This window comes from Dipodomys spectabilis, unplaced genomic scaffold (assembly GCF_019054845.1).
Source record: "Dipodomys spectabilis isolate Male_0828 unplaced genomic scaffold, ASM1905484v1 ptg000002l, whole genome shotgun sequence".
NCBI lineage: Eukaryota > Metazoa > Chordata > Mammalia > Rodentia > Heteromyidae > Dipodomys > Dipodomys spectabilis.
Genome location: NW_024870679.1, coordinates 50186842 through 50210155, shown reverse-complemented (window position 1 = coordinate 50210155; position 23314 = coordinate 50186842). Strand labels below are relative to the sequence as shown.

General features: G+C 49.7%; 1 protein-coding gene across 5 annotated transcripts in view; it reads right to left on the bottom strand.

Annotated features, from left to right (window-relative positions):
- Positions 1–23314, bottom strand: part of Ptprf (protein tyrosine phosphatase receptor type F) — a 90428-nt gene that overhangs the window by 5734 nt on the left and 61380 nt on the right. For 2 of the 5 annotated variants that reach the window (XM_042685657.1, XM_042685666.1), the window contains exons 11-23: positions 23109–23253; positions 18160–18465; positions 17127–17320; positions 13882–13908; positions 12541–12658; positions 11879–12457; positions 11104–11201; positions 10664–10917; positions 10481–10574; positions 9609–9824; positions 8906–9060; positions 6540–6655; positions 2536–2633 (exon numbers count right to left, since the gene is read on the bottom strand). In XM_042685657.1, coding sequence (XP_042541591.1) covers positions 2536–2633; positions 6540–6655; positions 8906–9060; positions 9609–9824; positions 10481–10574; positions 10664–10917; positions 11104–11201; positions 11879–12457; positions 12541–12658; positions 13882–13908; positions 17127–17320; positions 18160–18465; positions 23109–23253 — 2400 coding nt within the window. The remainder of the gene's footprint in view (positions 1–2535; positions 2634–6539; positions 6656–8905; positions 9061–9608; positions 9825–10480; positions 10575–10663; positions 10918–11103; positions 11202–11878; positions 12458–12540; positions 12659–13881; positions 13909–17126; positions 17321–18159; positions 18466–23108; positions 23254–23314) is intronic. The other 3 variants (XM_042685672.1, XM_042685680.1, XM_042685688.1) reach the window with 3 other exon arrangements.

Below are 23314 nucleotides of genomic sequence, written 5' to 3'. Positions count from 1 at the left end.
TAAGTAGCTAGGATTACAGGTCTCAGCCACCAGTGCCCAGCTTCATAGGATTCTTTTTTTTTGGGTCCGGTCGTGGGCTTGGGCGCTGTCCCCGAGCTTCTTTTGCGCAAGGCTAGTGCTGCTCTACCACTTGAGCCACAGTACCACTTCTGGCTTTTTTAGGTAGTTTATCTAGTTTATGCGTATCTAGGATTATAGGCATGAGCCACTGGCAACCATCTCAATTTAATTTTTAAAGTCAAGTTCATCAGGTTCCCCTGGTTCTACTGCTAGGTCTTCTCAATAGAGGGCACAATCATCCATTTACTCTGAAGTCCAGGCCAGCAGCTGCAAGTCTACCTCAAAATCTCTGTATTTCTACCCATCGCTCACCATATCTAGTGTTCCTCTCCTTAACTCTCTTCAATCTGCCACGACTGCCCTTGGTCATTCCACCTAATTCAGGCTTGCATCTCCATTTCCCTGCCTCTTCTCTCTTGCCCTATTCCAATCTACTCTGGCCTATAGCCAGGACAATCCTTCGAAAATACAGATCTGAACGTCAAGTTTCTGCTTAAAAGCCTTAATGCTAATCATGGCCTCAAAGAACAGAAATGGTAAGAGCTAAGTGTTAGCGGTTGGCACTGTTAGAAGCACTCTCATGCATTTCTTCATCAATTTTCATGGGGTAGGTTCAGTTGTCATTGAGGGACATAACCATAGTTCTCTGCATAACACACACACTTCCTATTTTGGCTCTAGCCTTGTTACTTCCATGCGATGGTGCCATTGCTTCCATGAGACCTCCATGATCACACCCACACTCAAGCTGCTTCAGTGCTCTCAGCCTCTTCCCTTTGCATGTTGGGAAAATTTAATATATATTTAAATATATCAGGGCAGATATTCTGTCACACATTCAACACTGATTACCTGTCTGCCCATGTTTACCCACTGAGCTTCTGAAGACATTTGTTTTCATATCCTCAGAGCACTAACATTAACTGAGCTATGGGAACCTAGCTGAGGGAGAGCCCACAGCTGCCTTAAGTGGTCAGAGAAAAGATGGTATTCTAAGGACGAGATATTGTAAGGAAAGCTTAGATAGAAATGAGGGGAATCTGTGAGCAGAAACCCTTTGAGTCCAGACAATAGACAGCCTCATCAGAAAGGTAGGGATGGGACATGCCACAGGTTGATTAAGAATAAAAGACAAGCCGGGCACTGGTGGCTCACGCCTATAATCCTAGTTACTCAGGAGGCTGAGATCTGAGGATCGCGGTTCAAAGCCAGCTCGGGCAGGAAAGACCGTGAGACTCCTATCTCCAATAAACCACCAGAAAACCGGAAGTGGCGCTGTAGCTCAAGTGGTAGAGCGCTCTCCTTGAGCTAAAGAGCTAAGGGACAGCACTCAGGCCCAGAGTTCAAGCCCCACGACTGACAAAAAAAAAAAAAAAAAAGAATAAAAGACAAAGGAGGCCTTCTAGCCAGATAAAGAGATGAAAAAAGGGCTCAATTTATAAGCTTCATTACTACAGCAAGTTTATAGCTAAGCAGGTCCTACTGCCTCTACAGTAGCGGCAGAAGTTTGTGCAGCAAATATGCTCATTCCTGTGTCCACCAAAGTTTAAGTTCCTCTTTGAAAACCTTGTTCACCAACTTTGCTATCTACTTGGTACCTGGCCCTTCGAAGGGCTAAGAATATAAACTGCTAAGAGTGAACATCTGACCAGAAGGCCAGCAAAAACCTAGAAGAGTTGGTCTAACCTTTATTACTTCTCATGAACTTTCCTTCCTGGGCTGATTTTGCTGGGAACCTTCATATCCTGAAATCTGAGGTCCTGGCAAGTGGAAGTCAAGGCCTGAGTAGCAAGTCTCAAGTCTCATCAGTGAGCTGTGATATCTGGAGTGAACGTGTGGGCACAGGTGGGTGGCAGCTAACAGTGTGGGAGCTGGGCTTCTCCCATAACTATTGGGTCAGCTCTTCTGGTGATGGTCACCACAGGAAGCTCAGTGACACTGTTACCTCAGGCACTGAGTAAGTGGAAGGAACCCACAAAAGTATAGGGCACTGGGTGTTAGGCAGACATGGGCTAGAATCCTGGCTCTATTATTCATCAGTTGTTTGACCCTCCCTCAGACCCACCCTCTGGTCTATAGAACGGGGCAGTACCATTTCAATAGTCTGGGGTGACAGAAAGAGAAGATGCCCAGTGCCTAGTTGCTGTGAAATAACCTCTGCTGACTATGGTTATTGATCTGTGTTGTATATAGTCTATGCTAGCCTCTAATAGCATCTGGCACATATCTGACTACCAAATTACCTTCTGAAGCACCTTTTAGCGGTGACCAGAGGGTCCAGGCAGGCCCATGGCCAGGCCCAATACCTAGAACCATCAGTTCTCCCAGCTGAAACTTGGTGCTATTGACCCTCCTCATTGTACACCAAGAAAGTCTAGAACCCCAGTCCTAGCTGGGATCTGGGACAAGACAGGAACTGGTTGTTGGCTAGGTCCAGGCCAATCACATCATGAGTGGGGACTGGGGATGTCTCACCTCATACTCCTGGGAGAACTTGAGGCCATCATTGGCTTTCAGGCGTTCAATGTTGTCTGCCAAGTCAGTGATAGGGATGGGTGGGTGGTCACGCATACCTGGGGGAGGTAGGGCATAGGAAAGTAGAATTAGCATGAGATTTGAGCAAGATGGCTGAGACAGCCCCAATGTATGTATGTGCAAATGTGACCATGGAGCACTCAGCACGGGTGGCATGGAGACAGCAGCACATGCAGCAACAGGATGGCAGTACACATAGTGGCTGGGGCGTGGCAGATGTGTGTGCTGTCAGCACATGGGAGCATGTCTAGGTGACACACCGCTGAGTGAGGGCAACAGGGTTCAGCCTGGCAGGTCTGCTCAAGAGGAATAAGAAGATTCTTCCCTCCCAGGCTGGGGCTGGAAGCCCAGGTCATCACAGCTGAAAGGATGGAAGCTGGATTTCCACCACATCTGCCCAGAGATGGCCTTCCTGCCCCTCACTGGCATCAGTTACCAGGGGAGACTTGGTGATATTGCCTTCCCAGGCACTGATTATGTTGATGAAATGGCCACTAAGTATAGAGACAATGACAGTGTGACTCAGAGATACACAGAGAGAGAAGCAAATGAAGAGGAAGACTGGAGAAAGACAGCCAAGAAGACAGGAGGCAGACAAGTGTCAGACTGAGACTAGAGGTGGCAGAGGCAAGGACGCAAAGAGATAGATAGGGCCAGTGGGAAAGAAAAGAGATTGGAGGAAAAGTAGGCAGAAGAGAGGAGTAAAGAGAGGAGGAGACAGTCAGGAGAGAGGAGAGAAGAGATGAAGGTGGGGAAAAGCAAAGAAGGAAGTGAGAAGCAGAAGGGAAATGGGATGAGAGGAGTAGAAAAAGACATGGAAGCCAAAGTTTCCCCAAACATGGGAACTTTGAAAACTAACTTGAGATATTCGGGCAACTGGGGGCACTGGAACCTGTAGAGAAAACAAACCAGAAAAACAATAGGGGTAGCCTTTTTTGGTCACTTGGATATGAGATCAGGCAGTGGAGGGTCTGGGGGTCTGGGGAGGAGGATGGGGCAGTGAGGGATGAGGAACTGACCCACCACAGGTCCCCTTGTTACCCAGTAGCAGATTGATTTCCCACCTCCAGAGTGAGTGCTCCCAAACACAGACCTGGGTGGCCTCTTGGGGCTCTTTGTATGACCAAATGTAAAGTCCAAAGTAAACTCTTGTCCCTTCTGCTATCAAAATTTGGCCTTGGATGTTTTTAGATGACTTTCATATTGAAAATTAGGGAAGGGCTGGGAATGTGGCTTAGTGGTAGAGTTCTTGACTAGCATTCATGAGGCCCTGAGTTCGACTCCTCAGTACCACATAAATAGCACTGCGTCTCAAATGGTAGAGTGCTAGCCTTGAGCTGAAGAGCTGAGGGGCAGCACCCAGACTCCAGAGCTCAAACCCCATGATCAAAATAAATAAATAATTAAGAGAAATCTTTTTTTTCCTTTTTTTTTTCTTTTTTCGGTCAGTTGTGGGGCCTGAACTCTGGGTGCTATCCCTCAGCTCTTCAGCTCAAGGTTAGTGCTCTACTACTTGAGCCATAGTACCACTTCTCACTTTTTCTGCTTATGTGGTATTGAGGAATTGAACCCAGGACCTCATGCATGCAGGGCAAGCGCTCTACCACTGAGCCACCTTCCCAACCCCGAGAATTTTTTTTTTCATTCCCTAACCCTCTCTCATCTCTTTCTAAGTACTTACCCAATGCCTGCACATTTCCCCATCCCCTGCAAGTTCTCACGAGCCAGAGACACTGGTTCTTCTCTACTCTAGGTCACTTGGTCCCCAATCCCTTGTATAGCTCTTCCCAGCTCTAGCTTCACAGATACCTGTTTGCCCTGTATCAAATGTCTGCCTTACAGAGCTTAATCCATCCTTCGTTTTTTTTTTTTTTTGGGTCCGGTCGTGGGGCCTGAACTCTAGGCCTAGGCACTGTCCCTCAGCTCTTCAGCGCAAGGCTAGCGCTCTACCACTAGAGCCACAGCGCCACTTTTGGCTTTTTTTTTTTTTTTTTTCCTGCTTATGTGGTGCTGAGGAATAGAACCCAGGACCTCATGCATGCAAGGTAAGTGCCACTGAGCCACCTTCCCAGCCCTTAATCCATCCTTCATTAACACTGTACACCACCTTCCCCTCCCTGGGCTCCCTTCTTGCGCTTGCCTTGAGAGAATGCATCTCCTTTAGATTTTTTTTTTTTGTCAGTTGTGGGCTTGAACTCTGGGCCTGGGCACGGCCCCTCAGCTCGTTAGCTCAAGGCTAGCACTCTACCACTTGAGCCACAGAGCCACTTCTGGTTTTCTGGTGGTTAATTGGAAATAAGAGTCTCACGGAGGCCAGGCGCTGGTGGCTCACACCTGTAATCTTAGCTACTCAGGAGGCTGAGATCTGAGAATTGCGGTTCAAAGCCAGCCTGGACAGGAAAGTCTTTTTTTTTGTTGGTAGTGGATCTTGAACTGTGGACCTGGGAGCTGTCTGTCAGCTCTTCAGCTCAAGGCTAGCACTTTACCACTTGAGCCACAGCACCACTTCCAGCTTTTTCTGTTTAATGTGGTGCTGAGGATCGAACCCAGGGCCTCATGCATGTGAGGCAAGCCCTCTACCACTGAGCCACCTTCCCAGCCCCTATGAGACCATGATAAAAAAAAAAAAAAAGTCTCATCAGTGTTCCTGCCCCGGCTGGCTTTGAACCTCGATCCTCAGATCTCAGCCTCCTGAGTAACTAGGATTACAGACGTGAACCACTGGCACCTGGCTCTAACAGTGTAACTGCTCATCAACTAAAGGTTGCCTAAATGAACCAGTTTTTACCATCTATAGGTTGGCAAACTTTTCTTATGGAAGGCCAAAAAGTAATAAGATTTTGCAGTCATCAGCTATCTCTTCCATCCTTCATAGTGCAGTATCCTCAGTAATAAGTGTGGCAGTGTTCCAGCAAAACCTTATTTCTGAAACACATAGTGGGAACGTATTTGGCATTAGCCATAGTATGCCAGTCCCTACTTTAAATGGTTCTATCCCTAGCCTTGAAGTCTTCCAGCTGAGGGCCCAGACATTTGGGAATAGAGACATTGCTCTACTGTGCCCTGTGTGATTCCTGACTCATAGGAACTGTAAAAGAGAATACATAATTGTTGTTTTAAGCCACTAAGTGTGAGATAATTTGATATGCAGTAATAACTAGCTCATACAAATACAAGCCTTCTGTGTGTGCTCATTAGTTCATTCATTTGTTCCACTGCTGTGTGCTCATTTCACAAGCATTCAACAAGAACCCACTGCAGGTTAAATACAAGGATGAGGATGAACACTACAGTTACTTCTGCCACAGAGCTCTGAGATTATCGTTAAGGTAATGTAGCCCTCTGTTAGTGTCAAAATGCAAATAGAGGTTCCAGGAGCCAAGAAAGCCTCCAACCCTGAATGGGGTCTCTTTCTGGGAGGTGAGCTTTTAGCTGTTCACTAGATTGTAGAGAAGAAATCGCTAGACAAGACATGAGAGGGGCTGAGGAGGAAGGACAGGTACTAAACCTTGGGCTTGGGTCCCTGTCCTTGCACGATAAACCTTGAGCCAGCTTCCAGTAAGGGTCAAGTGTGGATGTCTTACTGCTAACATGGCCCTCTTTTGCATGGAGGGGCAGAACATGGGTACACAGACTGGCCACCGCATGGCAGGAATATGGGCTCTGGTGGGCTCCTTGTATCTTATATCCAGAGGCTCTGGAGATGCACAGGGGCTAATAAGAAGCTCTGTGGCCCTTGAGAGGTTCCCAGGTTCCATCCATTTGTTGGATATGGGGCTACTCAGTCATACTAGTCCAAAGAAAAGGACGAAAAGGAAGAAGGGCAGCAAGAAATGGGGCATGAACCCAAAGTCCTTTAGTGGAGAGTCCAGGGACCTGTGAAACAGTCTGCAGGTCCGTGTGGTCTGAGCAGTGGGGCAAACAAGCCACAAGAGCCACCCTACCTGGGGTCTGGTAGTTGAGCCTCCGCATCTCCACTGGGTCAGAAGAGTGGGCCAGCAGGGAGTCTTTCAGTCCAATGGACTGCTCATCCTTTGATGATGGGGAGTGAGTCCTTTTCCTAAAGATGCAGCGGGAGGTTGATGAGAACCCGAAGTTCAAGCTCAGAGCAGCCCCATGTGCCCTATGACCCCACCCCATCCTGGGGTCTCTGAGCACAGAGGAGCCAGGGGCAGAGCAGCTTCAACATGAAAGAACACAGGAGTGTGGTAGACAGCAGGAGTGTGGAGTATACGGAAGGGCAAGCAGCAAGAAAGGGACACACAGGCTGGTGGTTCCTTTGGACAGAGAGCAGGTCACTGCTGGGCAGTGGCTGCTGTCCCCAAGACTGCCAAACCTGAGGCAGCAGAAGGCACCAGGAAGAAACATGCAATGACACATATAATATGCAAACACCACAGAGAACTGGGCCCCAGCTGTCTGGCCTTCATGGTATCTGTGTAAATTCCCAGAGCAGCAGGGGAGGGACAAGAAAAGTATCACCTTATCTGGGCAAAGTCTTCTCTAACTGGCCTCAGCCTTCCCATCCATAAAGACAGGGTCAGAGACAGACTACAGGGTCCAGCTACTGAGCAATACCCAGAGTCCACTTTCAGGTTGTGTACTATGTTGTCAAGGAGGAACTCACGAGTGTGCTTGTGTATACATAAAGACACTATTCCCTGCTGCTCTGTAGAGTGGAACAAGATCATCTTTTGCAGCATGATAACTTTCTAGACAACGGGGAGCCTGAGGAGAGTTCTGGAGAGGTCTGTAGACTTGGGAAACAATGAAGGCTGCATCGTGCATGAGCTCCAGAGGAACCTCCTCTATGGAGGAAATGCAGTTGAATAGGCAAAAGAGCGACAAAACCTGCCCCTCATGCCAATGTGGACTCATCCCAAACCAGGAAGCCAGCTGTGCTGACCAGACACCACTTGCTGCTGAAAGCCAGTAGGCAAGAGGCTTCTGGTCAAAGCACCATCCCTCCCTGCTGGCCCATATGCACAGGAATAAGAAGAAAGAAATATGTGTGAAGAGAGAAGGAATAACTCCTACCTTTCTTGTTTACTAGGTCCCGAAAGACAGGCAAGGACAGAAGAAAGGAATGGTCATTGTTTCTGCCAAACACTCAACTCTCACATGATGGAGACAATGCGGGACCCTCATAAGGCACCCACACGACGCAGGGAGAAGGGTTCACCACTGCACAGACACCAGGATCCAGGTGAGGGTGAGAAGGATGAGTGGGTGTGGGGGGACACTCCTCAGTACTACCCACAAGTCTAACCACCCTGGGATGGCAAGAACTTGTCAGGAAGAAGCACAGGGCCCAGGCAAGGTCAGGGGGACAATGGGGCACAGGAGAATGGCACTCCTAAGCAGATACATCTGACATATAGACCAGGATACATGCATGGGACAGATACCCTCCCTCTGGGCATGCTTATGTGCTCTGTGTTCGGGGACAGGAGGCTCACCACGCTCAGCCACAGCTCCTGTCTAATGGGGCATTCTATAGGAGATACGGGCTGTGTCTGGGAGGGGCTGGGGACCAAAGAAAGCCTCCTGGACACCAGAGTCTACAAGTGAGTTACAAAGGATATGGAGATAACTGCCAGGCAGTATAGAAGAGAGCTGCAAAGCAGAGGAGGGTCCAGCCTCCATAGGTCTGGGAACCATTCACTGTGATCATATTAAGGATGTTGTCAGAGACAAGGTTAGCCAGGCATTCAACTTCCAGACTAAAGGGATTGGAAGCCACCAGCCTGTTTCAAATCAAGGGTTATAAAGTTAAATCTCTGGAAACACCTTGAAGGCCAGCAGGAGAGCTGACAGGAAAGGGAGACCTCAGGGTCAGGTGCTGTGACTACTCAAAAGAAGACCAACTGTTAAAGACACAGAGGTGTGACAGCTGGGAATGGGTTGGGTACAATAGGCCTTCAGTAAATGTCTGCTAACTGAATATTAGTGTGGATTTCTCCAGGACCATGTAGGAGAGGAAGCTGGAGAACCACCGAGGAATCATGTTTAAAGCTAGAAACCAGCAGCCAGTGACATCTGGAAGCTAAAATGGAAACACACATACACTCATATTCATAGAAACAGACAGACACACATGTCTGACAATGTTCATGGAAAGCCCTGGCCCTCTTCCTATCCAGGCTGACACATACAAATACTGCTTCTGCCCATTCTGGCTTCCCACTGTGCCCAGGGGCCAGGGACCCACGCTAGAATGAAAACATTCGCTTCATATGTACCATATTAGAGAGGGCCTGAGAGGCCAGGGGCAGGTGCCGTCCCCCAAAACCCTGAGCATAGCATTTACCTTTTAAACAAGAGGATGGCAATGACAATGAGAATGATGAGGATGACTGCCAGGACGGGGCCCGTCACCCACAGCATCTCAGGCTCCTCCTGCTGCTGGGCTGGTGTCACCTGGACCACGATCTCATCCGAGTAGGGACTGGAAGCATAGCGTTTCTGTGGTCCAGAGGAGGAATAGCAAAGGCCGTAAGTTTAATGAGCCCTCCAACTTCTGCCCATCAAGCCTAGAGAGGGGCTCTGGGATTGGGATGTAGGCTGGCCCAGACCTGATCTGATGATCAGGACTGGGTATCTAGAGTCAAATTATATCTGGCTTTCGGGGCCTTGGTCAAATGTCTTGGGATACCTAATACAGATTTTTTTTTTTTTTTTTTGGGTCCGTGGGCCTGAACTCTGGGCCTGGGCGCTGTCCCTCAGCTCTTCACCTCATGGCTAGTGCTCTACCAGTTGAGCCACAGCGCCACTTCCGGCTTTTTTTCCTGCTTATGTGGTGCTGAGAAATCGAACCCAGGGCCTCATGCATGCAGGCCACCTTCCCAGCCCACTTAATACAGATCTTAAGGGATGCTCTAAGCTAAGGATTTTAATGTCTCAGAGCTAATATAGACCTAGGGATGAGGAGCTTCTCAGTAAGTAAGACTGGCCTAGTCTTGGGTTAGATCTAGGGTGTCAGGATACTGAGAGTCAAGCTGGCTCAGGCAGACCTGGTCCACAGGTTCCTTTAGGGAGGCAAGCACAAAGCACTGGTAACTCAAGTCTGGAGACAGCGGCCGGTTGTAGAAGCCCTGGTAGTTCTTCTTGTCTCCCAGGGTGAAGGTCTCAGGGAGCACATCCACCTGAGCTGCCACATATGGCTTCAGCCGCTCTGTTTGTCTCCTCCGCCGATGTCCTTCTCCACCTTGTTCAATGGCCTCTAGAAGCTGCCAGAGCAAAGTCACAGAGGGCCTTGAAGCTGGGGCCTGGCACAGCAGCTTCTAAGCCTAAGGCTCAATTTCTTTTTTTTTTTGGCTAGTCCTGGGGCTTAAACTCAGGGCCTGGGCACAGTGCCTAAGCATCTTTTGCTCAAGACTAGCACTCTACCACTTGTGAGGCTCAATTTCTGTAAGGAACTCAAGCCTGTTCTGCCCACAGCCTTTATAGGATAATATAGGTAGTGTAACATGAGTCCAACCACCAGGCCATGAGAAAAAGCCTTATATAATGTCATGGCCTTATATAATCTCATCTCAACTAGACAGTTTCCATACAGGCTGTCAGGAAAGGATAGAGAACTTCATGTATTCAAGAGAACTCAGGCTTATGGCTCACTCCAGACCCTCTATGGCCTTGACATCCACAGGCCTCTCCCATGGGCCTCTAGAACTGTGGAGCCATTTCCCATCCCAGGAGATTCTTGCCAAACACTTCTCAACACTTCCAGAGAGTCACATCAGAGTGTCCCTCTCCAGGAAGGGGTGGACTCCAAGCCAGAGAAGCCAGGATAATGATTTTAACCTACTGGCATAACCCTCAAGGAAAGGTGACCACTGCCAACTACAGTTGGAGCCATTTGTGCTGCTCTCCTGCCTCCAGGTACCTCATCTAGCTCCAGTTCCTCAGGTGTGTTCCATCTTGGGGTGAGCATGTTCCCACCCACACGATCAATGGGCACCACCACGATGTAGAACCACCTGGACAGACAGAACAGCAATTAGGGTTGTCACCTCTAGTAGCCTGTAACCCTGTCCCATCAGCTGGCCCCCAGCCTTCATATGCACACCTGACCAGCGATGGGTCCTGAACTTGGGGCATGGAGAGAGCAAAGCGACCATCTTCTATATAGGCAGAGGCAGGCAGTGGTTTGTGTGGCAGGAGGTCAGGGGCTGTACGGATGGACACGAGGTGCTGCAGTCCCCCTGCGCTGCTGCCACGGTTCATCAACACAAAGGAATACTCTGTATTGGGCTGCAGGTCTGCAATCAATTTCCTCATCGAGTGTCCATCCACCTCAACACTCTGACCGTTGTACAGAATCTGCAGAGGGAAAAAGAGCCATGGCAGTGCCTTTGGATGAGGCTCCCCACTATGTGCCAGCAGGGCACTGTGCCTATGCAACCAGGACACAGTTTACTGACATGTGATATGTGGGTTAGGACTGGAATGACAGCATACACTAAGTCTGTGTGTATGCTGGCTGGGCTGGCTGTGTCCATCACCTACCTTGAAGGGTACAGGAGACTTGTAGGACTCAGGGACCTCCCAGCTGAGCAGCACAGATGTCTTCATCGCAGCTTCCACACGAAAGTTCTTGGCAAACACTGTAGAGGATAAGGAAGGAGTTAGCTTTGGCTGGCTAACTGGGCCAGAGGATGATACTGGTCAGGGCAAGGAGGGGCCAGGGGGTTAGGAATGGCTGTAGTCCTACTCCTAGCCAGCTTCAACTCCAGCCCACTCCCAGACTAAGCTCTTCCATAGTGAGCACCAAATAGGGTAGCAGCTGCCACAGCACCTATCATCAGAAACTCTAGAAGAGGGTGGGCGAATGCTTGATTTTGAGCTTACAGACATCATGTCAGAGGGGCCAAAGGTCAATAGGTTGTGGTCATGAGAAGCATGTGTCCACATATCAGTGTATGTTTACTAGAGGTGTATGGGTCACAGTATCAAGGTTAGTGCCACACACCAGAAGTCAGTGGGTTGCACACCAGAGTGTATGCAGTGGTGCAGTTAGAAATCAGAAGGCCAAGGTCAAGGTTATGAGATTGGAAGGTCACACAGTAGAAATCAGTAGGTCAAGGACAGCAGAGGTTGGGGTCATACCCCGAAACACGGTGCCTGTTTGCTAGAGGTTAGTGGTAATGGTCATGAAAGATCGAAAGGTCACACAGCAGAGGCTGGTGGATCATAGTTGCCAGAGGTCAGTGAGTCAAGGAGAGCAGAGGTCCCCAGGCGCAGCCACACTTGGGCAGGCAGTGCCATGATTGCCAGCACACACCTTGCTCCACAGGCATGGTCCGGGACTGGATGCTGGGGCTGAGTGGGCCAGAGCCTTTGTTGGTACGTGCGCGGACTTTGATGTCGTAAGTGGTATCCGGCTTGAGACCCGCGAGTGTAAGACGAGTATCAGTGGTGATATTCTGCAGCTCCTGTTGGCTGTTGATGTCACGGTATACCACAGTGTAGTTGGTGATGCGCCCGTTCCTTTCTGCCAGCACTGGTGGGTCCCAGGCCAGTTCCGTAGTAGATGTGGTGAGTCCTGTCACTCGTAGGTTTTGGGGGAATCCACTGGGTGCATCCTCAGGGGTCATGATCTCCTTTTCATACTCCTCACCTGGGCCAGCTCGGTTCTTGGCAGCAAGCCAGAAGATATAGGTGGCCCCTTTGTGCAGTCCAGTGACTGTAAAGTGCTGGTCATCCTTGCCAAAATCTATGATGGTGGGCTGTGCCTCATCAGCCCGGCGGTACTGCAGCCGGTAGCCTAGCAGTTCACCAGGCAGCTCCTTGGGTGGGTGCCACTGAAGCAGCGCGGTGTTCATGGCTGTAGTGCTGACCATCATGGTGGGCCGCCCTGGGACTAAATAACCACGCACTGGGCTCTGGCACTGCCCTCCTCATTGCCAACCCTTGGTTCTGTCCCTGACCCCACCCTACACTTACCTGCCCCTGTTGTTGTAACAATCTTGGGCTTGCTTCGGGCACCATCTCCCTTGGTGGTGTAAGCAGCTACAGTAATGGAGTAGGTAGTTTCTGGGGTGAGTCCACTGATGGTGGTTTCCTGAGGAGGAAGGAGAAGCAGTCCCTCTCACTGTGTGCAGGAAGAAGCCAAACTGTCAGCCACCATAGTCCCCTGGCCCAGGAGGCCCCCAGGCTCATAGGGAAAGGGGTTTTAGAAAATGGGTTATACAATGCCTGACTCTGTTGCGACAGCCAGGTGGGATATGGGTTGGGAGGAGCCTGCTCATTGCAGGAGCCCTATGCCCACGGCAAACAGCTCATTCTCCTTTCAGGTAAAAACAAAAGGCCACACTGTTTCCTTCATCCCATTGTGCTGTGAATGGCACTTCATAAGGCCCTTCCACATACACACACAGAGGAAACTGAGCCTCACACGCACTGGATACCTTGCATGCCTCTTGGCACGCAAACACTGAGACCTTAGCTCCTCCTACATTAGCAGATATAGGACTATTTATAGACACTAAAGCAAACACACACAAGGGAGAAATAAGGCTTCGTACTACAGGGTAGGGTAACGCCCACTGAGGTTAGTGCCTCTGTAATATCTATGCCCTGCAAAACCTCCTGAAACCAGGGAATATAGGAGGAGACCAGGGAAGCTCCCCATACCTATTCCCTCTGATGCCTGAGAAATTACCCAGGGCATTCCTTTGCTTGGTGGATCCCCCACACCAATCTCCAGCAAAGGCACAATTTCTAGACATGCGGAAAACACCACAGGAGATCAAGCCACGCCATACAGAGAGAAGAGTAGGAAGAAGGGAGGGGACCACCGTGCAGTGGGATCAGGGCTGCCACCACCAACCCTGGCATCCCTCCAGCTCTGAGCCTCAGGTGGAGGCTCCATCCTGACCTAGCTGGAGGGTCTCTCAGGGCTGGGGCTTTAGCAGTACCAGTTTTGGGTCCTGGCTCCCTAGATGTTCTCCCAGCCTGGGCCTTGAGCAGGTTAATTTTTCACTCTAAGGATCAATAAGGTCTAATGATCAGGATTGGATTGAACTCCATCCCAGTCTGGATGGAAGCAGGGGCCAGGTCCTGGTCGATCATGAACACTGGCCTCAATTGCTGCTCAACAGGCAAGAAGTAAGGATTAGAGGAAACGCCAATCATTGCTCAGCCTGGTGCTTGTGTCTAAATGCCAATTTTCTCTGGATGTGGCTGGTGCCCTGTGGATCTTGGCAGCACAGGCTGGGAGAGGGGGAGTGTCCCATGAGCCCAGCCTGACCCAGTCTTGCTGGTGATTGCACACCTGTTACTTACATAGTCCTCGGACTCCTCTGGCTGCCACTGACCGCGAGAGAGGGAAAGAAAGGGAGACAGGATGGTGAAAGATGCTGGAGGGGACCTGGTCCAGGGGACCTGGAGGAAACCTGGCTGATGGAAGACTTGGGCTTCTACAGTGCCCACAGGGGTAATAGCCCAGGATCACTTTGCCATTCAAAAATTTGAGTTCCAGCATCACTCAGTAAAAGCTGTGTATTCCAGGGCCAAGGAAGGGAGACCTGGAAGGAAGCCTGTCTGAAGGGAGAGGGCAGATTGAAACCAAGGGATAGAGAATTCTAGGTGGAGGTGGTTTGAGAGAGAAGATACTAGATGTGGAGTGGAAGCTCAGAGTTGGGAAGGGAACACATGAGGGGCATTCATATACTCTGTTCACCTGGGTCAGTAGTCCTATCCTTGCCTTAGTATGATTATTCAGCGTATCCATCTACTCACAAAAAGCTATATGCTAGTGACTCATGTTTGTAATCCTAGCTACTCAGGAGGCTGAGATCTGAGGATTATGGTTTGAACCAGCCAGGGCAGGAAAGTTCATGCAACACTTATTGCCAATTATCCACTAAAAATCCAGAAGTAGAGCTGTAGCTCTAGTGTTAAGAATGCCAGCCTTGAGCAAAAAAGCTAAGGAACAGCACCCAGTCTGAGTTTAAGCCCCAGTACTAGCACACACACAAAAAAAGACAGGGGCTGGGAAGTTGACTCAGTGGCAGAGTGATTGCCTTGCATGTATGAGGCCCTATGTTCAATTTCCTCAGCACCACATAAGCAGAACAAAGCCGGAAGTGGTGCTGTGGTTCAAGTAGTAGGGCACTAGCCTTGAGCTGAGGAGCTGAGGGACAGTGCCCAGGCACAGAGTTCAGCCCTCAATATCGAGCAAAAAAAAAAAAAAAAAGGACCCTTAGGAATGTCCCTGGTTTCCTCCTGTGGGTGTCTGAGAATTAAATTAGACATGCCAGTTTCATAGCTGAGAGTAGGAAACTCTTTAGGCCACTAGTGTGCATAGGTGTACAAGTTGGGTAGGTAATGGGACTGAGGTCTCCAATCTGAGGCATGGTAAAGTAAAGCACATAAACATAACCCATGACATTGTCTAGGATAAAGGTGCTTTAAGAGTCTTGACCATTCTCAAAGTGCTGGTCTGTCCTCTCTGCCAGGGTGGCTCAAGTTCCCTTTGTCTGGCAAACTCTTGTCAGTCTTTGGAACAGAATAGGGAAAGATGCTAGACAAGTCTCTAACAGCTGTCGTCACTTTACAGGATGAAGCTAGGCCCAGCTGGTTAGTTTTTCTTGCTTTAGGGGAATTATGGACTGTCCAAGCCAGGTATAGGCATGGAGTTATCACATAGTATCTCTCCTGCATCAGATGCAGAACAAGAGAGAAGGAAAAAAAAACCAAAATGAACAAGGAGTAATAGGGAGGGACAAGGAAGGGTTGGAGGAGTGTTAAGGGAAGGAAAGGAGAGAGAAGAGTGAGAACATGTTGAACTAGATAAAACCAGAGTAGTGGGGAAGAAAAAGGCAGACTGAGTGTAAAGGACAAAAGGAGATGGAACCATGAGCCTCACAACCAGGCTGAAAAGGAGACAGGTCTAGTTGTAGGGAGGTCTAGGTGTGGTGAGCACATGCTATGTGGTTCTTACTAAACTGATGAGGGCCCTGGTGTAGCAGATGATATGGTAAGTGGAGAAAGACAGGTTGTGGTGCTCTTGGGAGGGAAGTGAAGTAGTCAGGCTGGAGTCTGGATTCTATCTGGTTTCCTACTGCTCAAAGCACAGGATGCTTTGCCAAGGGTCCACAAGGGCAGGCGCTCTGTTTTCAGTGGCCTACCTGGAGCCTGGGTTCAGGTATACTTCCCCTTAAGGACATAAGGCAAAGAGGGCAGCGTCCCTGATCCTCTGCCCTAGCTACCTTTTCAAAATGCTTGGGATCAGAAGGGAAGACTCAAAGTGGTTTTGCTGGAAGCTCAGTGGCCACAATTGTGGCTCTGGTCCCCTAGAATGGGAGGGGCTGGAGGAAGACATTCTTAGGATGTTCTAGGTAGGTGTGTCCACTGAGGCTTTATGAGGAACCTTCAACCAGTTCCAGGAATGCAGGCAGATAGATAAGCATGCCCTCTACTGCCACCCTTGGTCCTTCAACCCAGGGCAGGCTCATGAGGAAGAGGGCACCCTCTGGGCAGAAAGAAATTTTGCTTTAGAAGGCAGGAATGTTCACTTCTGCAGCCAGAGGCACAAAGTTTCTCTCTATGTGACTAAGACTGCCCCTCAGCACAGCCAATATAACATGGAATTTATGCTTATACTCCTGGCTCCCAGGGAGAGGTGAGAAGCTAGATCGGAAGGAAATCCAGGATCCTCCCACTGGGACTGGCTGGCTCAGTGCTAGCCCAAGGACCCCCAGGCCCTGATTCTAGATGGGTAAACCTTGAGAGCATGAAGTGAGGTGTTTTCATGCTTGAGTAGATTATTTTGAGAGGGCTCTCAAGTGAAAGTGCAGCCATTTTTCATGGGTCCAGAGACTTGGCCTCCTATCCAAGTTCTGCCACCCACATGCTGGGTTATTCTGGTTACTTGCATGACCTCTCAGTGGTCTATGTTCTCATATGAATAGTACACCAGGCCTCAGAATACCCCAGGGATCTCATGGGAAGTTGGCTCCTCCAGTTGGCTGACAGCACTTGAGATAAACATCAGGGACTGGGCCCTCCTCCTGGAGCTTTGCCATGGCCACTGGCCTTCAGCCAGAGGGTGGGGAAAGAGCCACAAGTCCTTGTCTGCCTTAGGCAGTGGCCAAGAGGGAATGCTTAGCACAGCACTGCCTGGGAAGAAAGCACAGTTCAAAGATCCAGACCAACCACTGCCACAAATGTGCTTCCTACAAACCATAAAGCCAGACCTTCAGTGTATAGTGGGGACCTGGGGGGTGAGAGGAAGAGGGAGGATGTCTGACATCTCCTCAGTGTGAATACTGGTAGCTAAGTCAGTGAAACCCACCAGGCTAGGACTGGCAGGGCCTGAGCTGGCCCAGCCTGGACAGCTCCAAGAAAAGTATCTCTGGAACCTCATCTCATCTCATTGTTTCCTCATCTCCAAGCCACCCACCCCTGGACACAGCAAGCCACCTCTAGGGTAATGACCATATATGTCAGTTGTAGCCCCCGAGGGCAGGAAACAATGCACAATGGTCTTTTTTCACCATTCCAACCACCACCATGCAATGGCGCACCTGAGCCTCAGCCAACATGACGTCCTGGATGACAGGAGGGCCTCGGGGCTCGCCATTCTCTAGTCGTACATAGGTGACCTGGTAGCCACGGATCTGGCCATGTTGCTTACTGGGAACAGGTAGCTTCCAGGAGACATGCACAGCAGTGGAGTTTAGCGGCTCTACCTCCACCTTCCGCGGTGGCCCACTGGGCACTGGGAGTCAAGTAGAGAAGGAAGTCAGGCTTGGTGGTATTTACCCTGGCTCAGGTGGGCACAGCAAACTCCAGTGCCTCCACATCCTATACTCCTAGGAAAAGCCCTAATGTAGTTTCCATGGGCTGGCTGTTCTAGTGATGAACCCTCTGCCTGTCATGGGGAAGAGGTCCCTCTGGCAGGACCACCTCCTTCCACCACCCTGGTAGAAGGGCAGACATGGGGAATAGATGAAGTACTAAGCCTTCAACCAACCAAAATCAATGCAACTTTTCATGGGTACCCATACCTTGTCAATGTCCATCCAGGTTGTAGTCCTATTGACTCTATTTATTAGTCTTTTGCACTTCTCTTCCCAATCTTAATCTCCAAAATCTTATGTAGGGCTGCTTTTCCTTTTTTTTTTGGTCAGTCATAGGGCTTGAACTCAGGGCTTGGGCACTGTTCCTGAGCTTCTTTTGCTCAAGGCTAGTACTCTACCACTTTGAACCACAGCTCTACTTCTGTTTTTCTGATGGTTAGATGTAAGTCTCTTGGACTCTCCCGCCTGGGCCAGCTTGAAACTGAGATCCTCAGATCTCAGCTACCTGAGTAGCTAGGCTTATAGGCATCAGCAACCTGTGCCCAGCCTATTCTAGTTATTTAAGGCTTTAGCTGCTTCAAAGACTATTCGAAAGATGGAACTTGGGCCCAGGCTGCCTCAGCTATATCTCTCCAATTTGGACCATTAATTCAGAACTGGACTTAAAGCCTGGGCTGGTGGAGGAAAGGTCCTGGATGTCTAGTTCCTAGGCAGTGTGCCTCCCCTTCCACCCCCCACTTGTGCCAAGGCTGCCTACCGTCTTCATCGGTGCGCACCAGCACTGGGCTGCTCTCAGGGCCAGGGCCCACATCTGTGTGTGCGCGTACCCACACCCGGTACTCCGTCCACTTCTCCAGGCCCACCAGGTCCCAGCTGGAATGCTCGCGGCTGATGCCATCCACCACATGCCGCCCGCGGTCCTCGCCGTCCACTGCCTCATAGGCCACGGAGTACTGGGTGATAACGCCGTTGCGGCTGTCTGCCGGGGGCGGGACCCAACTTACCCGGATGGTGGTAGAGCCCACGCTCACACATGTCACCTTCTGGGGAGGGGCGGAGGGGGCTGGGGAAGACAAATGGAGGGGAAGCAGGCAAATGGAGGGTGGGAATCATGGACATGGCAACTGAGTCACAAGGGACTAGGAACTCACCCAGGCAGGATACCCCACGTGCTGCAATGGCCATCCAGGGTTCCTCTAGGCAGATTGCCACTGGAACAGCCTGACTCCTTCTGAACTACAGGCTCTTCCATCACACACACACACACACACACACACACACACACACACACACACACACACACACTTCTGATAGTATCTCCTCCAGATGTATGCCATCTTGCACAAAACGTACATAATATCAAATACATATCACAGCATGGAGAATATAATTCTTCTCTTCTGAGGACAAGTGGTCCAAAAGGCTCTTTGGATGTAAGGCTGCTTTAACCTGTGCCTGTCTGTGAGCCTGAGCTCAGGCAACTGAGGAAATAGAAGGCTAGACACAAAGGTAGCCATTTATCCCTCAGGTTTGGAGAAAAAGCACCCAACAGAAGTGCTCCCAACTCAACAGGTCTCTTGGGGGATCAGGAGGCGGTGTCTTCTGTGTCCAACATTTCCAAACACTCTGCACACTGAAAATATCACTGCCAAAGCAAATGCATCCTCACTATCTCAAGTTCTGTCACTACCTCTAGCCCAGGTGACTTCAGCAGCTCTAACTCATTGGTCTCAGTCTCTCTCCTCTCCTCTCCTCTGCATGGTTATGGCCATGCTCTATATAGTACCACTCCTCCAAAATTATGACCTCCAACCTTCTCTACCATCTTTTCCCAGCTCAGCTGCTCTAGGACACCAGTACTTCTACTCTTCATTCCTTAGGTTGGTTGGTCTATCTATTCATCCATCTCTGCCTTTACTGTCTTTAATATTCAGCTTTAATGCCAAGATCTACCAGCTCACTACTCTCCCCAACTAACTCTCTCACCTTCTCATCTGTCCACCTCTGCTGGCCTGTACAAAACATGAATGAAGCAGCACTGAGTAGAACAGGCTGCTTGTCTGGATCTTCTTAGTGGTTTCCCCTGGGACTTCTTGCTGCATATTGGTGTCTGTTCCCTGCCTGGCTCATTCTGCTACTTAATATAGGATGTGACTAACTTTTTCCACACTTTCAAACTACAGATTCCAGAATAAAGTCTCTTTTTCTCCAGAGGAAATCAAGCTTTCCAACAGCAGCTCACACCATTTCTAGCTATCCAAACCCATCCACTTACCGACTTTCTCTCCTAAGAGTGGTGCTGCCATGTCTATAGCCAAGCTCTCTCATTACCCATGCCCTGCCTCCTTCCACCTCCAGAGATTCTACCAGTTAAACTGTATCTTTTTCTTCTTGTGTGTGTTTGTGCATGTGCAGGTACTGGTGCTTCAACTCAGGACATGTTCTTGCTTAGCTTTTACGCCCAAGACTAGTACTCTAGCATTTGAACCATATCTCCACTAGTTAATTTGCTGGTTAATTAGAAATAAGAGTCTCACAGACTTTTCTGCCAGGGCTAGCTCAGATCTATAGTCCTCAGTTGTTGGCCTTCTAAGTAGCCAGAAGTAAGAACAGTCATTAGCCACCAGCATCCAGCCTTAATCTATCTCTTTTCTGTGTTCCCTGTTTTCTCCTGACTCCCAACAGCATTTAAATATATTCAAGACCTTCTTCCTACCTTAAAAGAAAGCCCCATATTCAATGCTAAAGTCTCCCTCTCCAGTTACCATGCTTCCCTTCATAGCTGAACTTGACATCCTCGGGGCTTGCTGTCCTACTTCCTCATTTCCCATAGTCCCCATGCTACTCTTAACTCTTATCAGGTCCACTCTTCCACCCCCTAGATTCAGCAAGAAAGGAAGGCCCAAATTCCTCTGCTCCTGTCTTACTCCAAAGCAGCAAGAGGTCTATTTCTCAAAACAACTTTCAATTTCCAAGACACTACATGTTCTTGGATTTAGTCCCATTTCGTGTCCTCCCATCCCCCCTTAAGTACCTCTGCCTTTGGACAGTACACAGCATATTTTTTTTGGGGGTGGAGGGGGGGTGGAGTCTGGTCGTGGGGCCTGAACTCTGGGCCTGGGCGCTGTCCCTCAGCTCTTTAGCTCAAGGCTAGCGCTCTACCACTTGAGCCACAGCGCCACTTTCGGCTTTTTTCTTTTTGCTTATGTGGTGCTGAGGAATCGAACCCAGGGCCTCATGCATGCAAGGCAAGCGCTCTACCACTGAGCCACCTTCCCAGCCTAGCACACAACATCTTGAACTGCAAGTTCTCCAAACTAGGTATACTTGTGTGTGTGTGTGTGTGTGCACGCGCGTGAGCTGGTACTGGAGCTAAAACTCAGGGCCTCATGCTCTTGCTTGGCTTTCTTGTTTGCTACTGGCACTCGACCACATGATCCACACCTTCAGTGTGGCATTTTTCTGGTTAACTGAACATCAAGTCTTGCTGACTGTTCTACAAGAAAACTAGGCTAACTTCAAATTGAGATCCTTTCAGGCCTCAGTGTCCTGACTAGGATTACAGGTGTGTGTCACTGGCACCCAGTAAGGTGCCCTCTTTATATTTATTTCCTAATCTGGTAGTAGTATGCACTTCTCAGATCTCATATACCAGAACCAACATATACCTGGTTCCTGCTCCTTCTCTTTCTTTCTCCCATTCTCAATCCATCACCAACTCCTGGATAACTGGTATACCAGACAACTCTTAAATCACCACCACCTCAACCTCAGCTGAGCCATCATCCTTTGCCTAGGCCAGTGTGCAAAGGCTTCTGAGTGATCTCCTGATTCTGTGTGAGCTTCCCTATTCACACTCAACACAGCAGCCAGAGCCAGTGCCCTCTGTCCCCAGGCTCTTACTGCTATGGATCCAGCCGTTGTTCTAGCCACAGTGCTAAGGCCTCTGGCCCTGTGTTATCTGTTCTTTTTCCTTTTTTTTTTTTCTTCTTCGTCAGTCGTCAGTCGTGGGTCTTGAACTCTGGGCCTGAGTGCTATCCCTCAGCTCTTCAGCCCAAGGCAAGCACTCTACCACTTGAGCCCCAGCCTCTTCCGGTTTTCTGAGTGGTTTATTGGCGATAAGAATTTCACAGCCTTTCCTGCCCCTGGCTGGCTTTGAACCGAGATCCTCAGATCTCCGCCTCCTAAGTAGCTAGGATTACATGGGTGAGCCACTGGTGGCTGGCTTCGGTTCCTGTTCTTACCCAGTCGGCTGCCACTTTCAGGCCTCAGTGATTTTTATCTCTCCAAGGAATCTCTCTATTGACCCCTCGCCAGGGGAGATTCTCATACTATCATCTCTCTACCTGGTGATCTTCTTAATCCTACTTCACACCAATGCAATTAAAAGCTCATTTGGGTAATAACATGTGGATTCCTGCCTTACTTAACTGTAGAGTCCCTGTGGGCAGAGGCCATTCTGCCAGCTCTGTACTACTCATAGGGCCTGGTTCCCAGCAGGCATATTGCAGGTGTGCTTCAAGAATGAATCCATGAACCCAAGGTCACAGGCAGTCTCTAGACATCACTGGTTCATACACAGTCCTAAACCATAGGAATTTCACAATACTGTCATGTTTAGGGCTATCATATGTGGTTACCTTCTCAATCACATGGTGCCATTCAGCCAGCCACACCATGGCCACAAAAATCAAATGCCAACAGATGATTACACAGTATCATGCCCAGAGTCTCTCACAAACATAGCACCGAATGGTCTGCCATCTTCATCTGGTGAACTACACAGACCCATTCATAGGACCAACAGGGTCATCACAATTACCCACAGTAACAGTTACAAAGGCCATACCCATGATCCACTGGCACCAGCTGACCAGGTATAGTCAGGTGTAGGCTCATAGAGGTTGCACATATAGGGGCTGGGAAGGTGGCTCAGTGGTAGAGCGCTTGCCTTGCATGCCTGAGGCTCTGGGTTCGATTCCTCAGCACCACATAAGCAAAAAGAAAAAAGCCGGAAGTGGTGCTGTGGCTCAAGTGGTAGAGCGCTAGCCTTGAGCTGAAGAGCTAAGGGGCAGCGCCCAGGCCCAGAGGTCAGGCCCCACGACCAGACCCCCCCCCCCCCAAAGAAAAGAAGTTGCACATATACATTCATACTGTCAGTCTCCCACATGCGGAATACAACACCTCATGCCACACAATCACCACACAAATGACATGGTTCCTCAGGCAGACATGGAAGCATGTTCTATGCAGTCAGATTATCATAGACTTGTCCCTAAGCACGTGACCTCAGGGAGATAACACAGCTCACAAGTAAGTAGTATGAGAAAGGGGATGGGGAAGATGAGATGTAGGGCTATGGAAAAGACAACTGCCAAAGCAGGTGTGAGATATGGCAAACCCACTAAGTCACTGGTATGACCCAACTGGAGGGAGGTCAGAGAACAAAGATGAGTCACAGATATAGAACTTACCTGGGCGAGAGGGAAAGGAGAAAGGAGGCTGGGCAGAGAGTGTAGCAGCCTCCTGGTCACAGACTAGGGAAGACTTACCTGTCCTTTGCTTAGGGTCCAGACTCAGCCCAGATGAGAGACCAATACTGGACCCAATATTCATTCATGTGATCAGAGGGGAAGTTGTGTGCATGTGTGTCTATGTGAGTGTCCCAGCCCAGGTGTGACAGTAGTGGCCTCCGGAGACACTTACTGGACTGTGCTGTGCGGGCCTCTAAGGTGGGCGTGAAGACGCCCACCCCCATATCCGAGCGGGCGGCCAGCTGGAAGCGGTACAACGTGTCAGGCTTCAGGTCCTCTAGAGTGTAGGAGGAGGTAGGGTCGAAGGTCACCTTGTGCTGGAAGAGCAGGGGGCACGCACTCACTGCTTAGACCTCAAAGGCCATCAGAGACTGTTCC